Source organism: Nycticebus coucang, chromosome 10 (genome assembly GCF_027406575.1).
Source record: "Nycticebus coucang isolate mNycCou1 chromosome 10, mNycCou1.pri, whole genome shotgun sequence".
NCBI classification, from domain to species: Eukaryota; Metazoa; Chordata; class Mammalia; order Primates; family Lorisidae; genus Nycticebus; species Nycticebus coucang.
In genome coordinates, this window is record NC_069789.1 from 101,948,821 (window position 1) to 101,973,048 (window position 24,228).

General features: G+C 39.0%; 1 protein-coding gene across 1 annotated transcript; it reads right to left on the reverse strand.

Moving 5' to 3' along the window:
- Positions 1 to 694: 694 nt before the first annotated feature.
- On the reverse strand, positions 695 to 22,832 carry LOC128596038 (gamma-interferon-inducible protein 16-like). The gene is made up of 5 exons (XM_053605380.1): positions 22,681 to 22,832; positions 19,743 to 19,937; positions 11,838 to 12,239; positions 7,279 to 7,470; positions 695 to 4,572 (listed from the first exon to the last, which is right to left on the reverse strand). Exons 2-5 carry the CDS (start codon positions 19,890 to 19,892, stop codon positions 4,564 to 4,566), a joined length of 753 nt encoding a protein of 250 aa, XP_053461355.1. The 5' UTR covers positions 19,893 to 19,937; positions 22,681 to 22,832; the 3' UTR covers positions 695 to 4,563.
- Positions 22,833 to 24,228: the final 1,396 nt, after the last annotated feature.

A 24,228-nucleotide genomic window follows, 5' to 3' on the forward strand; every position in this document is an offset into this window, starting at 1 on the left:
TTACAAAATCTCAAAACTGCAGATGCTGGCGTGCATGTTGAGAGAAAGGAACACTTTTACACTGCTGGTGGGACTGCAAACTAGTACAACCTTTCAGGAAGGAAATATGGAGATACCTCAAAGCACTCAAGCTAGACCTCCCATTTGATCCTGCAATCCCATTACTGGGCATCTACCCAGAAGAAAAAAAAAATCCTTTCATCATAAGGACACTTGTACTAGACTGTTTACTGCAGCTCAATTTATAATCACCAAAATGTTGAAACATCCTAAATGCCCACCAACCCAGAAATGGATTAATAAGCTGTGGTATATGTATACCATGGAATATTATTCAGCTATTAAAAAAAATGAAGACGTTACATCCTTCATATTAACTTGGATGGAAGTGGAAGACATTATTCTTAGTAAAGCATCACAAGAATGGAGAAGCATGAATCCTATGTACTCAATTTTGATATAAGGACAATTAAGGTTGTGTGGGTGGGGGGGAGGAAAAGCAGGAAGAGGGAAGGAGGGAGCCGGGTGGGGCCTTGGTGTGTGCCACACTTTCTGGGGGCAAGACATGATTGCAAGAGGGACTTTACCTAACAAATGCAATCAGTGTAACCTGGCTTATTGTACCCTCAATGAATCCCCAACAATAAAAAAATACAAAAAAGCCATGCTCCAGGACTTGTTCAGTCTTCTCCTTTTTATCTCCGGTCAAAAACTTCCAGCCCATAGGGACCTTTCTCACTGGTCAGTTTGAATCAAGCTGCAGAAGCAGGCTCCAGCTTTTACAGAACCGCAGGCTTTTACAGAAATGGAAGCAATAACTCAGACTGGGTAGACCAGGATAACAGAAGCCCCTTCCTGGCTTCTTCAGAAGGTTTTTATTAGTTTTTAACAAAGGTGCGTTTGCAAAAGAGAGGGTTGAAAGAATCCCAAGTTCCTGGGATGACTGGACAGAGACAAAGCCAGGGTGAGGGGCAGGGGGATGGTAAACAACCTGGAGTGTACGTAAATAGATGGGGAGGGAGAAGCCAGTTCTGTTCAGGTAGGGAAAGTAAACCAGGTTTTCTATTTTAACTACATATTAGAAGAGTTTAATCTCCCCTGTTGACTCTCAAATGCCTGGGCCTAGTTGGTCCTGACCAGGGGTGGGGCACCTCTGGATTCTTTTCCTCTCTTGTGATTCTGAAGAACCCCCAGGAATTGCCATCTGCAGGCATTTTCCTTGGTTATCCCATGGTTGAGGTGGGGCACACTGCTGAGAAGTCAACCTATCTACCTCCCACAATAGAGGAGGAAACTGGATTTGTAGCTTTTAAACTTCTTTCATTGACAACAAACAGAAAAAGTCTACAAGATCTCAGCCCTGGTGTATATATCTACCATGGCTTCTCATAAAAGACCTATCAGAGGGCAGCGCCTGTGGCTCAATGGAGTAGGGCGCTGGCCCCAAATGCCAGAGTTGGCGGGTTGAAACCCAGCTTCGGCCAAAAAAACAACAACAAGAAAAACATATCAGAAAAGAGCAGTGTAGGGGAAACAACTACTTTTATTCTTTGTATAGTTGGCCCCAAACAGTAACAGTAGAACTCAAATGCCTTTTTTCCTTAGAATAATTGGTCATAAATAGCTTCAGGCCACTATAGAATCTGGGTTTATAAGGTTGTGACTTGGCATATTATTTCACTTTATTATTATGGGAGTGAGAGTGAGGGTCTTTTCAGCTTTCTCCATCTGGGGTAGAATCATGTCTTATTCATTGTTTCATTTTCATCTCATCCCTGGTCCCCAAAATTAGGACATCTACTCCAAACCAGAATAACAGGCTTAGATTCCAATTTGAGACTATAATTTGCCTAGACCTAAGTGTCACTAGGAGAGTGAATTTATCTTTCTGTTCACCTTTTTATACCTTAGATAAGGCAAATAAAAAGGAGAAAATGACCAACTCTCTGATGCTATTTCAAAGATTAAACAACACACAATAACTGCAAAATACCAAGTATCAAATATGTGATCAGTAAATATGTTGTAAGCTTAAGTTTTGATATCTTCTTTTTTCCACTCTAAAGAAATTAATTAATTATTGTCTAAGTCTTTCCTTACATGTGGAATGTGAGAACCAGGAAATAAGATTTGAGACCTGTTGAGAAGCTGTTGGTATGGAAGAAATGAATGAAGCCAGGTATTTCACATCAGACAGGGTGAGAAATTCTTCTAAAATACAAGTACCTTCATGTGAATCACAGAATGTGTCCTACTCAGCAGAGGAAATCCTGGTTGTGCCCTTGATAGGAAACCAATTCTGAAAAGACATCCACAGCTTTGGGCTAGAGCAATGTCTCTGCAGAACACAGAGCTTGACAATTGACCTACAGGCTATATTTCACTCAGGCTGCCAAGCCTGGCTTCTGTGTGCAGGACGCAGTTTATTCACGCTTGACCTGGGCCTCATCTGGTGAAATCACACCCAAAAAATGAAGTCCAGATATGAGGTCCTTCTGCTCCACTTTGATTTGCAAGCCACACACTTTGCTTTTGAGCAACTCAACAAATGGGTTGAAGAGACTGCTGCGGAAGCACTCTTTTAGAAAAAGTAGTTTGTGGGCGGCACCTGTGGCTCAGTGAGTAGGGTGCCGGCCCCATATACCAAGGGTGGTGGGTTCAAACCTGGCCCTGGCTAAATTGCAACCAAAAAATAGCCGGGCCTTGTGGCAGGCGCCTGTTAGTCCCAGCTACTCAGGAGGCTGAGGCAAGAGAGTCGCTTAAGCCCAGGAGCTGGAGGTTGCTGTGAGCTGTGTGATGACATGGCACTCTATCAAGGGCCATTAAGTGAGACACTGTCTCTACAAAAAATAAAATAAAATAAAATAAAAAAGTAGTTTTTTCCATCAAATTTATAAAAATTAATGTAAATTAATTAATTTATTTTTGCATTATATATTATATTTTTAATTTTTTATTAGATCATAATTGTGTACATTACTGCATTTATGGAGTACAATGTTCTGATTTTATATACAATTTGGAATGTTTATACCAAACCGGTTAACATATCATTCACCTCACTGATTTAATTGTTGTGTTTAGACACATACACTGTATTATTCGTATATTTGACATGTACATCATGCACAGTAGGTAAGGTCCACCAATTACCCTCCTTCTGATTACCCTTCCTCTGCCTGTCCCCCCCACACCTGTACTCCTCTTCTCTCCTTCTTTTTGGGCTATAATTGTGTCTTATCTTTCATATGAAAGTGTGGGTGATTATGTATTGATTTCATAATACTATTGAGTACATTGGGCATTTTTTCCTTTTTTTTTTTTTGTAGTTTTTATCTGGGGCTGGGTTTGCACCTGCCACCTCTGGCATATGGGGCCAGCGTCCTACCCATTTAAGTCACAGGTGCCACCCGGGCATTTTTTCCCCCATTCTTGAGATACTTTACCAAAAAGAATATGATCAAGCTCCATACATGTAAACGTAAAAGAGGCAAAGTTTTCATCTTTTTTATGGCTGCGTAATATTCCATGGTATCAAAAACATGAATTAGGGGAAAGATCCCCTATTTAACAAATGGTGCTGGGTGAATTGGCTAGCAATTTGTAGAAGAATGAAACTGGACCCACACATTTCACCATTAACAAAAATTGACTGCGGCTGGATAAAAGATTTAAACTTAAGACATGGGACTATAAAGATTCTTGGAGAGAGTGTAGGGGAAACACTTGAAGAAATTGGCCTGGGAGAATACTGTAAGAGGAGAACCCCCCGAGCAATCAAAGCAATACCAAAATTACATTAATGAATTATGTTACTTTTCTGGGATCTGATCAAACTAAAAAGCTTCTGCACAGCCAAGAACACAGTAGGTAAAGCAAGCAGACAGCACTCAGAATGGGAGAAGATATTTGCCGGTTATGTTTCTGACACAGGTTTGATAACCAGAATTCATAGAGAACTCAAACTTATTAATAAAAAAAGAACAAGTGATCCCATTTCATTGTGGGCAAGAGACTTGAACACAAGCTTCTCTGCAGAAGACAGGCACATCGCCTGCAGGCACATGAAAAAATGCTCATAATCTTTAATCATGAGAGAAATGCAAATCAAAACCACTTTGAGATATCATCTAACTCCAGTAAGATTAGCCCACATAACAAAATCCCCAAACTTCAGATGTTGGCATGGATGTGGAGAGAAGGGAACACTTCTGCAGTGTTGGTAAGAATGCAAACTAATACGTCCCTTCGGGAAAGAAGTTTGGAGAACACTTAAGGAACTAAAAGTAGACTTGCCATTGGATTCTGTAATTTCTCTACTAGGTATATATACAGATGACCCAAAATCACTTTACAACAAAGACATTTACACAAGAATGTTTTTTGCAACCCAATTCATAATTGCCAAGTCATGGAAGCAGCCCAAGTGCCCATCGAATGGATTAACAAATATAATTTATAAATTAATGCTAATAAATTTTTAAAAAGGTTCTAGAAGGAAGTCTCTAATGAAGTTTCCATATCTTCATCTGGATTGAGTGTTTCTTTCTTTCTTTTCTTGTCCTAGATGTGCTTCAAGAAGAAAAAGATAAAGGATAAATCAGTTAAAAGGCAGATGGTCATTCGTTTCTCCCTCACTCACACTGTCTCCTCCCAATCAGCCAGAGCTCCTCCTCGATTCCTCTCTAAAGGACTCTCTTCTCACTCCCACCTACCTCTTTGGATGAGTTCCTGCCCTTTGAGCCATGTCTCCCCTCCCCTTGGTTGGGACCATGAAATGGGGTTCGCAGTACTACACGGATGAGGACAGGGGAAAAGTAGGAGAAGCTGGAGAAACATAGCAAAGAGGAAGGAGCTGGGGTACCCAATGCAAGGAGTTGAGGGGAAGGTTCTCCTTGTGTAAAAAGTTGAGAGGAGAGTACAAAAGGTATTTCTGATCAAGAAATATTTGTGATGTTTGACTTATGGCCTCTGCACTGAAGCCATCTGAGAGCCCATCTATGACTGTGGGCTAGGATGTGTCAGCCTTGGCTCTGAGCTGTTTTTATTCCAGTAGAAGGCTTTGTTAGTGTTCCTGTAATCCTGTAATCCCTGTCTTTGTGACAGTGTGGCCTCTGTCATGGAGCCCCAACCACCCCTGTCTGCTGCAGTGTATGTCTCTCACTAAGGCAGGTTCTGATTTGCTCAGGGGCATCCTTGATTACTTAGGTGTGATAGGAGCTCTGCTGATAGCTCTCAAATTAAATTTCCTTTCCTGAACACTGTGTGTCATAAATAATTAAATTAGTTAATACGTAAAACAATGGAGTTTTATAAGGCTAATTTAAGATTATAATTGAAAACCCCTTAGAAGAAGCTGAGTCATCCTGAGTACTCGATAAATAAGTGACATCAATATCATTAATATAACTATTTTGTTCAGATAGTACTAGCCACAGCCACTACTTTAACAACTATGTCTATAGTGATGTAATTCAGTCAAAGACCTGCTCTAAATTATCTTTCAAGTTCAATATCTATATATCACATGGATATTCATAATTTCCTATGGAAACCCCTCCAACTTAATCTGTCTAAAAAGGAAGACATTTTTTGTTTCCTGGAACATGATCTTTCTATTGTGTTCATAGGGGTATATTCAAGAATAAATGCAATAATGTACATGAAAACACGACTTTTACTTTTACCAGACCGAGATATTTAAGTAGCAGAAATGTCATTGTTAGCGTTATTATTTCACAGTCTACGCAAGGCTTGTACAAGTCTACAGATGTATCATAATTCATGTTGACTATCTGTGGGGTCCCCCGGTAAGAAATGGTGAATAGGAATAAAAATAATGTCTCTCTTTTTCCCCTGTATAGTAATTTTAAACTAGCAATATGTCTGGTTTCCTGACCATTCTGTGCTCTTTGCTTTAGGAGAGTTGGGACGAAAGATTGAGAGAGAGAGAGAGAGAGAGAGAGAAATAGCCTTCTTTTGGTTTTCAAAGAGAAGACTTATGGAAATCATATTACAATCTTTGGGATCATCCAGGATGTATATGAGCAAGGACTTCTTTCAGAGCTATGTGATTCCTAAGCCAAGCAGAGTTTATGTGCAGCCAAATAACTCTTATGGCTGTAGAAATATTTGTGTTGCCTACATAGAAAGATGGGACTTACGAAAACTCCATATAGTCCCTTCTAAGCCAGAATGTAGGTGAAATAGGTTCCTTCCCAGGATGTTGTCTTGGGATGTCCACTTATGTTTCTGAAGTACCAGAGAAAGTTGGGTCTGAGCTGGTAATGATGAGGGATGAATTGCATCCAGGGTCACCTAAACCAAGATGGCTAAAAAGCAGAGGCTGCTACTTGACCCTCAATGTGGATTTCTGACCCATATGTGGATTTTTTTGAGGAAATAGGATTTTTTGGACCTATTAACAGCAATAAACATTAACTGTAAACGCCCTATGTATAGGTAGCTTGTCTTCAACTAGCATGTGTGGGATAGTGGTGAACGCTGCAGCCTGGGTCAGCGTCTCTAATGCATTGCTGCAGACAACGGTCAAAATATTTTTGTTAATTTATAAAATAATTAGGAATTCTTGTGCACAAAATGTTTTATATTTACTTACTATTTTTTTTTTTACAATGAAGACTTAATTTCTCACTTTAAGCCAAAACATACCTCATAGAGGAAGTTTTTTATCTCTCTACCAATAGTTTCCCGTACCGTTTAACACATATTACAGCTGAACTGAAATCACGTGCTGTTTTACAATTTTGATTTTGTGTTTGTACTATTTTGTCTGCATAGAAGACTTTCTTATGTCTGTCTTTATTTTGCTTAGACCAATAAATAGTACCTCTTTATTGTCTTGTACATTCTAAGACAAAATACAAGTCTACTAGCCCCTTGTTAGATCAGTTGATAAGGAATACGAAAGATACTTCCCCAACATCACGCAACAAAAGGGCCCCATGCAGACCAAGTCCATCCCACTCCAAATCCCTTGCTTTTGACCACTATGTGAGATTAGTACCACACTGGCCTAATTTCAACTGTTTTAGCATTTTCCACCGGTTTCAAATCCTGTTGAAGCCAACAATGACTACCCTTGTCTCAGTACACTTTAAGAAGTTTCTCTATTGAAATATGAGTGCAAGGGCATTATCTATTCTCTCATGCTTAACTTGACTCTGTGTGCTATGGAAGGTGAAATCTGGTCCTTGCAAAGCATAAACCAAATAATTTTCCTTTTGAAAAACAAATACTTGTGTATTCAAGTCTCACCTGGATAAAACTATGTGTGTTACTATATAGTTTGATTGTGCCTCTTCTCTTTTGCAGTCGAAAGAAGAAGAATTGAAGTGTATCTCCTTCTTCGCAGGGGAAATCATGACATTTTTTATTCCCCACCACTTCAATGATGCTTCCTGTATCATCTTGAACTTCATAGATTGTTCTCGGACCTGTTAGTGATTTCTGCAACAGAAAATTAATATCCGATTCCTGAGAACATATTTAATAACTACCTCACAGATGAGAAAGTCCCTGTGAAGAGTTAAAACAAGTCTCGGGACAAGTGCTAGAACTGTGTAGACACACATGGGCCTTAGGCCAGGTTTTCTCAGTGAGCGCTTCCTTAGTATCCTTTTTAAGTCTTTCCAGTCCTATGTATTTCTCCAATAGTTATGTGTATAGAACAGTGGGTTATACATCTTCTTAATTTCAACTGCATTCCACCTCCAGGCAAGCTATGAATCTCAAAGCACCTTTATACAGGGCAATCTGAAATCCTTGGTCAAAGGGATTCAAAAATTGCTAAAATTTGCAAAAGTAACAGGAAAACACCTAATCCTCCTAATCCTATAGTTTCCTACTAAAAATTAATGATCAGTTCCATAAGTTGGCTTGAATCCTGCTTTGAATAACTTCTGGAAAGAGCTGAACAGACAGAACAGTGAGGTAAATCTTTCTCTTCAAAATCATTTTTTTGAGAATCTGCTTTACAGAGATCCTGAGTAAACATCAGCAGAACAGCTTCAGCGTTATCTCCAGGGCTGAGTTCTATGTCCCACATGAATCCTGCCTCCAAAGAAAGGTGAGAGGCAAGCTTTTGCCCTTTGACACCTTACCCAGCTTCAATTATTATCTGCCTGCTGCAAAAAGGAGGAAAGGAGGGCAGTGCCTGTGGCTCAAAGGTGTAGGGTTCCGGTCCCATATGCCGTAGGTGGTGTGTTCAAACCCAGCCCCAGCAAAAAAGAAAGGAGGAAAGGAGCAGATGCAGCAGATTTTACAACCCCCAGTTTACAGCCCCCTTAATATCAGCTAGCCCAGGGCCTCAGCTGCTGGCTTTTCCCTTTTCATTCCTTGGGTTGCCATGCTGCCATCTCTCTTCTTTCTTTTCTCCCACGTCCCCATTATCTTTCTATCTTTCTGTCTCATTCCCTCTCTCTTTCTAAGAATACAACATAAATTCTTTACTCATATAGTAATTTTTGTCTGCAGAAATTGTACCTCCACTGCATACCATGAGCACCTCCTGAGCTTTCCACTGCCACACTTGCTAGGCTCTTTTGGCCTTTGCCCCTGTGCAAAATGGATGATCATTTGCTACAAGTATTTATCAGTATGTTATGTGGATGTGCAATAAGAACTATTTAAGGGAACTTCGTCCTCCTTCTGAGCTCAGGACCTTAAGTTCAAACTTTCAGTTCTTTGCTCACCACAGCTACACGTTTTACTCATTAATGCTAGAATTGTGCTCATAATAATGATCACTTTAAAAGTGTGTATCCAAGAACATTTATTAACAGTTGTATACCAGTGGGGGGCGGGGCGGGAGTCAGAGACCATCTGTTTCCACGTGTCCTGGCTCCCCCACCATTGGTATGCCACTGTTAAAACCAGTTACAAACCTAACTAATAGTTACTAAATTGGTAGACTGAACACCTATACGTCCATTGCCCCATTTTATGAGTAATAAATATTTTGTGACATTTGCTTTATCTTTCCGTATTTACAAGAACTTCTCTTTCACCATTGTGATGATGATGATGATGAACTAGTTGCAAAGACAGTGATAATCCTTCAGTCTAAAATATTCAATGCATGTCTCCCACTTAACCACAATAATCAAACTCAGGAAACTTAACATTTTTTATTTCTATTATCCAAAATGTAGTTACTACTATGATGTAGGACTTTGGAGATTCATGGATTTGTTACTGAGAATCTTTTCTGGGAGAACGAAGCCTGTAAACATTGTTTTCAGGAGGTAGTTTATTTAAATATCACAACAGCCTAGAATTACTCTAGGAATGAGATTCATAAAGGTAATTTGGGTGTTACAGAAAGGAATTTATATATATAATATATATGTATGTGTGTGTGTATACACATTCTTGTGCATTTTAAAGTAGTGTGGAATTTTAAATTGCACATGAACTTTATGGATACCCTGTGTGTGTATATCTGTGTGTGTGTGTGTCTGTGTGTATAAAAATATCACATAGGCCAGGCATCGTGGTTCATCCCTATAATCCCAGCACTTTGAGGGGCTGAGATGGAAGAATCACTTCAGGCCAGGAGTTCGAGACCAGCCTGGGCAACATCATGAGACCCTGTCACTACAAAAAATTTAAAAATTAGTGGGGTATGTTGGCATACACCTATAGTCCAAACTATACAGGCGGCTGAGTTGGGAGTCACTCAGTGAACGATGCATAAAGAAAAAAGAGGCAGGGTGTGGTGGCTTATGTCTCTAATCCTAATACTTTGGTAGGCCAAGGCAGGAGGATCACTTGAGCCCATGGGTTCAAGATAAGCCTGGGCAACATAGTGAGACACCACCCCCCTCCCCCAATCTCTATAAAAATAATTAAGAAAAATCATCCAGCTGTAATGGTGCACACCTGTAATGTTAGCTACTGGGGAGGCTAAGCTGGGCAGGTTTCTTGGGCCCAGGAGTTTGAGGTTACAGTTAGCTATTATCATGCCTCTGCACTCCAGCCTGGGGTGACACAGTGAGACCTTGCGTCCAAAAGGAAAAAACAGTATGAAAAAGAAAAGGGTATTAATATTTCCTCCTTGAAAACTTGTAAGGAAAAAAAAAAAAAAAAAGAAAACTTGTAAGGAGGGATTTCTTTCTTTCTTTTTTTTTTTTTTTTTTTTTAAAGACAGAGTCTCACTTTATCGCCCTCGGTAGAGTGCCATGGCATCACATAGCTCACAGCAACCTCCAACTCCTGGGCTGAAGCGATTCTCTTGCCTCAGCCTCCCGAGTAGCTGGGACTACAGGTACCCGCCACAACGCCCAGCCATTTTTTGGTTTGCAGTTCAGATGGGGCCGGGTTATGAACCCACCACCCTCGGTATATGGGGCCGGCGCTCTACCAACTGAGCCATAGGCACCGCCCAAGGAGGGATTTCTTAATTGATTAAAATTTCTCTTTATTATAATGCATCCTACTCTGAAAACTTTCTTTTATAATCAGAATGTTTAACTCATTTATCTCTCCTTACTGAGAACCAAACAAAAAACATAAGTTAATACAGATTGAGCATTCCAAATTTGAAATATGAAATGCTACAAAGTCTAAAACATTTTGAGCACCCATATGATGATGCTTAAAGGAAAAGCCCATTGGGGAATTATGCACATCAATGTTCAACCAGCATGTATAATGCAAATATTCCAAAATCTGAAAAACATAACAAAATATGAAATACTTCTGGTCTCAAGCATTTTGGGTATAGGACAGTCAACTTGTAAATACAAATGTTTCACTAGTTAATAAAAGCCAGAATCCTGGAAAAAAAAAAAAAAAGAGTGTGTACCCAGAATAATGCAGGTAAAATAAGGGGTTAATTGGGAAAATAAAAATACTGTGTTGTGAGCTGTTGATTATATTAGATCTATTTGAATAAATAGCAGGCTCTAGATGGTTCCTTGGGTTTACATGTCCTGTGACAACCAGCTTCATGAATTCGGATCTTGCCATATCAGTAAAACCACTCTCTGCTCATTGTTTTGCTGACGTATCTATATGACGAGTTTGATTACATGACTTTCTAAGTATTACCTAAATTCCTCCTTCTGAGGTGTTCAATACCTTTCTGATAATTGAGTCTCCTTTGGTTAGAATGTGACCTTAATGGTTGACTGCCTTCATTTTCCAGGAATGATCAGTCTATTCATTTCTTGCTCTTTGGCTATACACATTGGGACTCAAACCTCAAAGGGAGATACTTCATCCCAAATAAAAATATTCTGATTATTGCTAAGTGGAGGTAATAAAAATAAATTTAGTACCCCAACATTATATCCAAAAGGTGGGAACTTATCTCCCCGCTTCTTGAATTTAATGGTATTTTTCTCTAATGTAGGCCTGTAGTTGTTGATTTATTATTTTCTGATTAGGACTTTATCATACAAATGAAAATAATGTCACCTAATCATGTGTACCCTCATATTAACCTGAAACCGAGAAAAAATTTTAAAAAATAAACTTAGTAGAATGTGTATATAAATCCAGACCCTATCTTGTTCCTAATCATTCCTCAGACCACATAATCATAGCTGATGAAGGCTGAAGATTTCTCAGTGAACATTTTCCTAATAAGTTCAGGGTAATATTTTGGAAAGGAAAACATGACAGTGAGGATGTTAATAGGTTCTGGGTAACTCCCAGTATAATCCTGAGAAAAGATTTTTCCTACTTATTACTCTTGAGAGAGTCTAGGTTTTAATGTCGAGTAAATGGGCAAAACTATCGTTAGTGCCAAAAAAGGCTTCTGGTTTCACATGTTGGTGGAGAAATGAAATAAAACAGTTTTGAGAACTTACCCTATGTAGCGTATATGATCCATTGATAATCGTTCCAGAAGCTAGCATTTCAATAATATAAATCCTCAAGGGTTCCACTGCTATATTTATGATTATGTTTGGAACCACAACCGTTTGGTTAGAACGAGCATTAGATACAGTAGAGGTTTCATTTACTTCTAGGATACCATCTCGTTGCACATAATCTGATATAGTAATGATTCTGTTTCTGGTGAAATTTCTTCTCAAGTTGATGTCCAAGACTTTCACATGAAAGAACTTATTCTCTGTAGCCACTGTAGCATGAAACACTTTTTTGGACTCATTTTCTGAGGACTCATATTCAAATGGCTCTGATGCACTCAGTACCTTCACTGTCAGTGGGTCCATTTGGAGATAATTTGCTCTGGTGTTTACTTGAGACTGGAGAAAAAAGGGAAATTGTTGAGTGGGAAATACTGAAGCATTTTTCAGCAACATGGAGCCCAACATTTACAGATGGATAGAGCTGTGGCCAGGATGGAGGGTCACTAAGCAGAGCAGGAAAGCAAGTCCTGAACCAGTTCCCAGCCAGGGCGAGACACAGAGGAGTCCACATGTGTGAAAAGCAGGAAAATGTTTTGTGAGAGAATGATCCTTAAGAAGTAAACAATAGGGCTTTTGGAGAAAGATGGTGGCAGAGTAGCAGCTTCCTTGCATCTGGGCACCATGAGTCTGGGGAGATAGGACTCCGGGCATCTCTGGCTAGTGGGATCTGCCTATAACCATCTTTGTGAGGATACAGGGAGTCAGCAAGAGACTTCTGAACCCCAAGTGGAGGACTAAAACAGTGGAAAACGGGCAAGTGGTTGTGTGTGTTGATCCGTTCTAAACCCGCCAGCAATTGCACGAGAACTTAAACAGCAAGAGGAAGTGAAAGGAAAATTAGGGAAAGGAAACAGATAAAAGAAATCACTCATGAGGAAGAATCAGCAGAAAACTCCAGGCAACATGAAGAACCAGTCCAGAACAACCCCGCCAAGAGACCATGAGGTAGCTACTACAGAGGATTCCACCTATAAAGAAATGTTAGGAATGACAGAAAGGGAATTTAGAATACACATGATGAAAACACTGAAAGAAATGATGGAAACGGTAAAGGAAACTGCTAATAAAGTGGAAAATAACCAAAAGGAAATGCAAAAACAGAATCAAACAAGTGATGAATGATATGAAGTATATAGAAAGGATATAGCAGAGCTGAAGGTACTGAAACAGTCAATTATGGAACTTAAAGATGCAATGGAAAATATCAGCAACAGGTTAGACCATGCAGAAGAAAGAATTTCAGAGGTAGAAGACAAAGTTCTTGAGATAACTCAGATAGTAAAAGAGGCAGAAAAGAAGAGAGAGAAAGCAGAACGTTCACTGTCAGAATTATGGGACTTTATGAAGCGTTCCAACATACGAGTTATAGGAATCCCAGAAGGGGAAGAAGAATGCCCCAGAGGAATGGAAGCCATACTAGAGAATATTATAAAAGAAAATTTCCCAAATATCACCAAGATTCTGACACATTGCTTTCAGAGAGATATCGGACCCCAGGTCGCCTCAACTCTAACCGAACATCTCCAAGACACATTGTGATGAACCTGTCCAAAGTCAAGACAAAAGAAAAGATTCTGCAAGCTGCCAGGAGTAAGCGCCAGTTGACCTACAGGGGCAAATCCATCAGAGTGACGGCAGACTTATCTAATGAAACTTTCCAAGCAAGAACACAATGGTCATCTACCTTTAATCTACTTAAACAGAACAATTTCTAGCCCAGAATTCTGTAGCTTGCTAAGCTAAGCTTTAAAATTGACGGAGAAATCAAATCATTTACAGATATACAAACATTGAGGAAATTTGCCACAACAAGACCAGCTCTACAGGAAATACTTCAACCTGTTCTACACACTGACCACCACAATGGATCAGCAGCAAAGTAAGAACTCAGATATTAAAGGACAGAACCTAACCTTCACACTGATGCAAAAGATAAAACTAAGCAATGGACTCTCACCAAATAAGACGAATAGAATACTACCACACTTATCAATTATCTCAATAAATGTTAATGGCTTGAATTCCCCACTGAAGAGACATAGATTGGCTGACTGGATTAAAAAACACAAGCCATCCATCTGCTATCTGCAAGAAACATAACTGGCTTCAAAAGACAAATTAAAACTCCAAGTCAAGGGTTGGAAGACAATTTTTCAGGCAAATGGAATTTAGAAAAAAAGAAGAGTTGCAATCTTATTTTCAGATACATGTGGATTTAAAGCAACTAAAGTCAAAAAAGACAAAGATGGTCACTTTATATTGGTCAAGGGAAAAATACAACAGAAGACATTTCAATTCTAAATATTTATGCACCCAATTTAAATGCTCCCAGATTCTTGAAACAGACCTTACTCAGTCTGAGCAATATGATATCTGATAATACCATCATAACAGGGGACTTTAACACTTCTCTTACAGAGCTGGACAGATCCTCTAAACAGAAATTAAACAAGGATATAAGAGATTTAAATGAGACCCTAGAACAACTGTGCTTGATAGACGCATATAGAACACTCCACCCCAAAGATAAAGAATGTAAATTCTTCTCATCACCCCATGGAACATTCTCCAAAATTGATCATATCCTGGGGCACATAACAAATATCAACAGAATCAAAAGAATTGAAATTTTACCTTGTATCTTAGACCATAAGGCAATAAAGGTGGAACTCAACTCTAACAAAAACCCTCGACCCAAAACAAAGGCATGGAAACTAAACAATCCTCTTTTGAATAACAGATGAGTGCAGGAAGAAATAAAACAGGAAATCACCAACTTCCTTGAGCATAACAACAATGAAGACACAAGCTACCAAAACCTGTGGGATACTGCAAAAGCAGTTTTGAGAGGAAAATTCATAGCTTTAGATGCCTACATTTGAAAAACAGAAAGCGAGCACATCAACAATCTCACAAGCCATCTTATGGAATTGGAAAAAGAAGAACAATCTAAGCCTAAACTCAGTAGAAGAAAAGAAATATCCAAAATCAAATCAGAGATCAATGAAATTGAAAACAAGAGAATCATTCAGAAAATTAATGAATCCAGGAGTTGGTTTTTTGAAAAAATAAATAAAATAGATAAACCATTGGCAAGACTAACTAGAAATAGAAAAGTAAAATCTCTAGTAACCTCAATCAGAAATGATAAATGATTACAACTGATCCCACAGAGATACAAGTGATCATCTCTGAATACTACCGGAAACTCTATGCCCAGAAATTTGACAATGTGAAGGAAATGGATCAATATTTGGAATCACACCCTCTCCCTAGACTTAGCCAGGAAGTAAAAGAGCTCCTGAACAGACCAATTTCAAGCACTGAGATTAAAGAAACAATAAAAAATCTTCCAACCAAAAAATGCCCTGGTCCAGATGGCTTCACACCAGAATTCTATCAAACCTTCAAGGAAGAGCTTATTCCTGTACTGCAGAAATTATTCCAAAAAATTGAGGAAGAAGGAATCTTCCCCAACATATTCTATGAAGCAAACATCACCCTGATACCTAAACCAGGAAAACACCCAAACAAAAAGGAGAATTTCAGACCAATCTCACTCATGAATATAGATGCAAAAATTCTCAACAAAATCTTAGCCAATAGATTACAGCTTATCATCAAAAAAATCATTTATCATGATCAAGTAGGCTTCATCCCAGGGATGCAAGGCTGGTTTAACATATGCAAGTCCATAGATGTTATCTACCACATTAACAGAGGCAAAAATAAAGATCATATGGTCCTCTCAATAGATGCACAAAAAGCATTTGAGAAATCCAGCATCCTTTTCTAATTAGAACACTGAAGAGTATAGGCATAGGTGGCACATTTCTAAAACTGAGTGAAGCTATCTATGACAAACACACAGCCAATATTTTACTGAATGGAGTAAAACTGAAAGCTTTTCCTCTTAGAACTAGAACCAGACAAGGTTGCCCTCTGTCACCTTTACTGTTCAACATAGTGCTGGAAGTTCTAGCCAATACAATTAGGCAAGATGAGGAAGTAAAGGGAATCCAAATGGGAGCAGAGGAGGTCAAACTCTCCCTCTTTGCTGACGACATGATCTTATAATTAGAGAACCCCAAAGACTCAACCACAAGACTCCTAGAAGTCATCAAAAAATACAGTAATGTTTCAGGATATAAAATCAATGTCCACAACTCAGTAGCCTTTGTGTACACCAATAACAGTCAAGATGAGAAGCTAATTAAGGACACAACTCCCTTCACCATAGTCTCAAAGAAAATGAAATACCTAGGCATATACCTAACGAAGGAGGTGAAGGACCTCTATAAAGAAAACTATGAAATCCTCAGAAAGGAAATAGCAGAGGATATTAACAAATGGAAGAACATACCATGCTCATGGATGGGAAGAATCAACATTGTTAAAATGTCTATACTTCCCAAAGCAATCTACCTATTCAATGCCATTTCTATCAAAATACCAACATCGTACTTTCAAGATTTGGAAAAAATGATTCTGCGTTTTGTATGGAAACGGAAAAAACCCCGTATAGCTAAGGCAGTTCTCTGTAACAAAAATAAAGCTGGGGGCATCAGCATACCAGATTTTAGTCTGTACTACAAAGCCATAGTGCTCAAGACAGCATGGTACTGGCACAAAAACAGAGACATAGACATTTGGAATCGAAATGAAAACCAAGAAATGAAACTAACATCTTACAACCACCTAATCTTTGATAAACCAAACAAGAACATACCTTGGGGGAAAGACTCTCTATTCAATAAATGGTGTTGGGAGAACTGGATGTCTACATGTAAAAGACTGAAACTGGACCCACACCTTTCCCCACTCACAAAAATTGATTCAAGATGGATAAAGGACTTAAATTTAAGGCATGAAACAATAAAAGTCCTCAAAGAAAGCATAGGAAAAACACTAGAAGATATTGGCCTGGGGAAAGACTTCATGAAGAAGACTGCCATGGCAATTGCAACAACAAAAATAAATAAATGGGACTTCTTTAAACTGAAAAGCTTCTGTACAACTAAGGAGACAACAACCAAAGCAAAGAGACAACCTACACAATGGGAAAGGATATCTGCATATTTTCAATCAGACAAAAGTTTGATAACTAGGATCTATAGAGAACTCAAATTAATCCACATGAAAAAAGCCAACAATCTCATATATCAATGGGCAAGAGACATGAATAGAACCTTCTCTAAAGATGACAGACGAATGGCTAACAAACATATGAAAAAATGTTCATCATCTCTATATATTAGAGAAACGCAAATCAAAACAACCTGAGATATCATCTAACCCCAGTGAGAATGGCCCACATCACAAAATCTCAAAACTGCAGATGCTGGCATGGATGTGGAGAGAAGGGAACACTTTTACACTGCTGGTGGGACTGCCAACTAGTACAACCTTTCTGGAAGGAAGTATGGAGAAACCTCAAAGTACTCAAGCTAGACCTCCCATTTGATCCTGCAATCCCATTACTGTTCATCTATCCAGAAGGAAAAAAATCCTTTTATCATAAGGACACTTGTACTAGACTGTTTATTGCAGCTCAATTTACAATCGCCAAAATGTGGAAACAGCCTAAATGCCCACCAACCCAGGAATGGATTAACAAGCTGTGGTATATGTATACCATGGAATACTATTCAGCTATTAAAAAAAAAATGGAGACTTTACATCCTTTGTATTAACCTGGATGGAAGTGGAAGACATTATTCTTAGTAAAGCATCACAAGAATGGAGAAGCATGAATCCTATGTACTCAATTTTGATATGAGGACAATTAATGACAATTAAGGTTACAGGGAGAGAGGAAAAGCAGAAAGAGGGATGGAGGGAAGGGGGTAGGACCTTGGTGTGTGTCACACTTTATGGGGGCAAGACATGATTGCAAGAGGGACTTTGCTGAACAGTTGCAATCAGTGTCACCTGGCTTATTGTACCCTCAATGAATCCCCAACAATAAAAAAAAAAAAAAAAAAAGAAAAATCCGCATCAGCTGGAAGCTGGTTTTATCTGAGAGGGTGGTGGAGAGTTAGTTTTGCTCTGGAGTATTAAAAAGATCATTAGTGTAAAAAAAAAAAAAAAGTAAACAATAAGACAACGTAAGAGTAGTGTATTCTGGGAGCATTGGCGTGAAGGAGTTTTAGGGAAATTTTCAGACACAACAATACTTTGTATTCTTTCACTCTCCAATTGACAGTACAAGTGCATAAGAATCAACAAACAAAATTAAATAACCCTGAAAATGGAAAATGGTGCCAACTGGGAACCACAGACATGAGGGATTTTCAGTTAACACCAGTGTGGACTGGGCAATTTTGAGTGTATAACTCATGGTTCCTCAACGTAACATTTGGTAGTGTCATAGCAGGTGGGAACGCATGAGGCCTGAAACCTTCTAACACCCCAGCGCCAGCAGGTGCAGGGTAGAGACACACTCTGGGGACTGCCATTTCCACCACCACAGCATTTCCCAATGTCATGACTCCAACTCACTGTCAAGAACCTGAGATCAGGTGGATTTGCCTTTCATATCCTTTCTCTATAACATTCTGATCTTCTTAAATTGCAGACCACTTTAAAAGAAGGGAAAGTTGTTTGGTCAATAAGAAAAATTGTGGGAGGCTATCCTTCCCATCCTATGAATTGCAAGTGATCAGTCAAATGTTTTCCCAGTTCTATCTTCTTTTGGTTCCTCTTTCTTTTCTTTTCTTTTTTTCTTTGAGACAGAGTCTCATTCTGTCACCCTGGCAGAGTGCTGTGACATCATCATAAATCACAACAACCTCAAACTCTTGGGCTTGAGCAAACTCTTGCCTCATCCTCCCAAGTAGCTGGCCATATAGGTGCCCACCACTACGCCCAGGTAACTCTTCTATTTTTAGTAGAGATGGGGTCATTTCCTTTCTAAAATCAAAGATTCTCATGATACTGATTGCCTGGTCATGTTCTGCAGATAATCTATTTAGTTACAGAAACCAGTGCATAGAAATGTGATGTTGGTTTCTGAGGTAAAGTATGGTCATTTGAGACCTTGACTTTTAATTATATATTGACATATATCCATATAATAATAACTCATTGATTTTATGACTGGATAACCTTCACCCTTCTTAAAGGTAGCCTTATATTTAACTACGATATATATATTTTATTATAAGGGGTAATGATGGTTTAAATAATCTCAGTGGGACAGAGACATGAAATGAAAATTGGTTACTATTAACAGCAATTTTTATTTTTATTTTTATTTATTTATTTATTTATTTTTTGACACAGAGTCTCACATGTCACACTTTGGTAGAGTGCTGTGGCATTACAGCTCACAGCAACCTCAAACTCTTGGGCTTAAGTTATTCTCTTGCCTCAGCCTCCCAAGTAGCTGGGACTACAGGTGCCCACCATAACACCTGGCTATTCATTCTTAGGTTGTTACTGTGATTGTTGTTTTAGCAGTCCCTGGCTGGGTTCGAACCAACCAGCCCTGGTAAAGTGGCTGGGGTCCTAACCACTTACCTATGGGCACCAAGCCAAACAGCAAATTTTAATATTTCACTTTGTAATTATCTCACCTTTCAAAAGTACAGGAAGCCACTGTCTCTCATAAGTCTCTCATCAACTCCCTCTCACTTTAGTTCTTTCATTACATCCCAAACATACCCTCTGCATTCGAACTGGAATGCTCTTAGCTGTTAACTTGTTGGTGTTTGCAGCAATAATAATGAAGGCTGCTTACTCACAGATTGTAACAGGGATATGTCACCTATGTCCAAATCCAGCTTGAGAAAGGACGGTGGCGCGAGGTGGGAGAAGGCTGTTCCCTGTTCCCTTTACCTGTCTTCTGTTTCTTTGTAGAATCTCTGCAAGGGGTCGAAGTCTTGGTAAATTCTGACAGAATTCTCTAAGTTGGTTTGATTCAGCTTCATTTAGGGACATCCTTGAGAAAAAGGTGGCGAGCTGATCTCTGGTGCTTCCTTCTTGCATTTTCAGTGAGGTTTAGCTTATTGGCCACTAAGAACGTCAGGAACGCTAGGAAAATGAAATATTTCAAAGACAAAAATGAGAAACAGTCCCAGTTAGAGTCTCTTTATAACTGTCCCAAGCCATGCAATTGCCACAGGGAAGGGAGAGAGGAGTTGTGAAGCAATGTTGAGGCTCCTCCCATCAACATTCTTAGTTTTCCATTCTGTGAGTCAGAGTGCATATCTTTGTCAAAATGAAAAGGGGAAGGGCAGAGAGGGAAGTGGACGGGAAGAAATTGCAGAGTGAGTCAATGTATATTATTTGGGGGATAGACAGAGATAAAAACCCCGACTTTACAGTATTTAGAATATACATATTAAATAGTGTTTCTGAAGACTCCAAATTCTGTGTTTCAAAGCATGTCTAATCCCACAGGCATGGGAAAGGTGTTCTCCACTGGTTTGAGGAGAAAGTAACACTGAAACTCAAATTGTCATCTAGAGAAAATGACATTTAAACAGAAGAAGCTCAGTAACACTTCTCTGACCCTGAACACCTCAGCATCATTGTGAGACAAAGACCTACAGGAACACATTGGAAGTAACATCCAACAAGAAAAAAAATCAATAAGATTAACACACACTACAGACCAAAAGATATGTAAGTGGAAAAAATCAACTTGATTATGTGTGCCTGTGTCTTAGAAAGAAAACCCTGATTGAAGAGAAGAGAAACACAGAGTATACTGATATGGTGGAAGGAGGAAGGAAAAAAGTTATGACGATGTACTAGTTAATTTCTTAGAGGGTGAAATAGTTTCAGAGATATAGAAGTGTCATAAATTGATGAGACCAGATGGCTAACTTGAACATATATTAAAAGGCCTAACCAGTTAAGTGACAACTTTTGTAGAATTTAATTTAAGAAACTGACATACGTGTTGTTTAAAAACAATCACTTAAAGGTGAAAATATTTGAAAAATTATGGTGGGACCACACCTATGGGGCATATTGCAAGGGTACATGTCAAATCTACTAAGTATAGAGTATAAATGTCTTAACACAATAATTAAGGAACTGAGGTGAAACCCTATATTAACTAATTCGATCTAAGCATTCCAAATTGTATATAAAATCAGCACATTGTACCCCATAAATGCATTAATGTATACATGATCTATGTGTATATGACTTAATAAAAAAGATTATTTTTCAAATAATAACTGAAGAAAAGCCAGTTTATCTATGTCAGCATAACTCTATATAGACTTTAAGACAAAGAATAATTTCAGATACCAAATAATGATAAAAGGTTAGATTCTTAAGAAAATATAACTTTTGGTTATGAACTTATCTAATGGTAATAAATATATTATTTGTTATTGATTTACATTCCATTATATTATAATTACTCTTATATATTTCCTTTGACATACGCACAGACATATGCAGTTACTATTACACACACATATATATGTGTATACAGGCTTGCACACATGTACATGTTACGTATATACATAAGATACATTCTGTATGTGTGAGTAGATCTGTACACTATATACGAATTTGACAGAACTACAAAGAATAACACAATATTAGGTATCTCTCTCAATTACTAAATGAACAAGGTAAAAATTATAAAGATATAAAAACATTTGAGCAGCACAATTGATAAAATAACAAGGTTTATCTAACAGTTATAAAAGACAAAAATCAACATTTAAAATCTTACATTTATTCAAGCACACATGAAATAAATATTGTACCAGGCTATGTAAAAACTCTCAATTTTTCTAAGCGGGACACAGTGGCTCACACCTGTAATCCCAGCACTCTGGGAGGCTGAGGCCAGTGGGTTGCCTGAGCTCAGCAGTTTGAGACCAGCCTGAACAAGAGCAAGACCCTGCCTCTACTGAAAATAGAAAAACTAGCTGGGCCTGTGGCTGGCACCTGTGCTCCCAGGTACTCATCAGGATAAGGCAGGAGAATCTCTTGAGCCCAGGAGTTTGACATTGCTGTGAGCTACAACACCATAGCACCCTACCCAGGGCACAGAGTGGGACTCTGTGTCAAAAACAGTAAAAAAATAAAAAATAAAAAAATTGTAAAACCTGCCAAGAGCATCCTTTTTCTATTGACTACGTCACTTTGCCTGCAGACAAAAATCACGTTCACTTTCAGGAGAGCGTAAAGTAATCCCCAAATGACTGAAACTGCCTGAATACCTGGCACAGTTGAAGCAAGAGTAAAAGTTGCACACACTTATGAAAATAGTAAGGCACCACTTATCGGAAAGTCTGTATGAAACAGAAGTTTTCTATTCTGTGCGCATTTGTTCTTGTTTGTGAACTTGGACTAACACAAGGTACAGCCTCAAGTCCAGATGTGATTTTTACTTAATATTATTTCATGGTATGAGTCACCACTCCTCTTTTCCCCAGTCCCTCCCACAGCCCCTGAGTTCCTGACCACACCCAGCCGAGAGTACCAAAGCCATTTTCCAGGTTACAACTTATGTTATTAGACACTTGGAAAATTATCTTTTAGAGGCTGCAATGGCCAAAATGCATATTTCCCCTTTTCAGGTCTCAGTTGTGATAGAAAAAAAAAATGTCTATTATCTTTTTAAATAAGTGAAAGATTAGAAGGTAGCAACTTCAATTATCACTTTCCTGGGGGTGGTTGACATCAGCCCTGCTCTCCTCACCCACCCCCCAACCTGAAAAATCAAATACTGATTTTCTCCTTGTGACCTTATGCATTTGAAGGTAGCCAGAACTTCTCTACCAGTAATACCCCCCCAGCTTACCTCACTGGAAACTTCTTTGACAGTAGTCCAGAACTTGAGATATTTAGAAATACACAAATCAATACTTGTTTTGAGTAGAGAGATAAGTCAGAAAAGTTCTCAGGAATGGAACCAGATGGTGTTATAATCTCCTCAAATGCTAACCCAATGAAGTATTTCCAAAGACTGCAAGCAGAAAAGGCTCAGTGAGATCCCTTTATAACTGTCTGGTGTTGTGCAATCGCCCCAGGCAGAGACTCCTCCCATCAGAGTCTTAGTCTTCCATTCTGTGAGTCAGAGAAAACAGTTTCCTTCCTATAAATATCTTTGCCCAAATAAAAAGGGATAGGGCAGAGAGGGAAGTGGATGAGAAGAAATTACTTAGTGGACACAATGTACATTATTTGTAAAACCCCTGACTTTACCACTGACATAATATAGCCACGTGAGAAAATTACACCTGTCGACTAAATACTTATTAAAATAAATAAAATATATTTATTTAAATATTCTTTATCACAAATGTTAATATCTGAAAGCATTTCTACATTGTAACCTTCATATCTAGCAGTCTCATCTGGGAGTCATTAGAGACCTAAATTCTCTTGAATGATGCTCAAGGGTGGAGAAACAAAGTGAGCCACCCAGACAGGTGTCCCTTCTTCCTGCACACTGAGTGGCAGTGGCAGGAGGAGATCTTGGTAGAAGCATCAAGTGCCATCATCAGTACTTCCTGCATCTCCTGAATGGGGCATGTCTGCTATGGAACATCTGAATGGGGCGTGTCTGCTATGGAATCACTACTGGCCTGACACAACCACCACCCTGCCCCCAATCCCACCCCGTTATTAGCAGTTAACAACGCTGGGTCTTGCCAGATCAGAAAATCTTGATGACTATTCAGAACTCTTCCTCTACTTATATATATGAAAGAGTTTATCATGAGCTGTCCTCCTGATTGTGACTAGGCTCCTTCTCCTCAATGATTCATGGTTACTTATTTCTCATTATTCCTAGAAAAATAAGTGGATGGTGGGGGCATATGGGGACAGCAGTGAAGTCTTCTTTTTGTTTTGTTTGTTTTCAGACAAGAGTCTCTATTGCCCAGGCTACAGTGCCATAGCTCACAGCAGCCTCAAAGTCTTGGGTTCAAGAGATATGCTAGCCATAGCCTCCCAAGTAGCTGAGGCTGCAGGTACCTGGATAATTTTTCTATTTTTAGTAGAGATGGGGTGCTGCTCTTGCTCAGGCTGGTCTCAGACTCCTGCTCAGGAAATACACCTGCCTCAGCCTCCCAGAGTGCTGGGATTATAGGCGTGAGTCACCATGACCGGCTGATGGTGAAGTCTTAAACATTGTAGTAGTGCAGTGACCTTCTGGTACAGTAAGGGACCTGTTAAACTGTCTGTTCACCACTGTTTCTTCAGCTAAGGACAGTGGGTACCCTTGGAACTACTGTAACCCCACATGTCACCGAAATACACCATCTAGCTGATGGTGTCATGTTAACCCTCCATCTGATCTGCAAGCAGGATGTGGCTAGGTGTGGCACAAGGAACCTCAAAGACA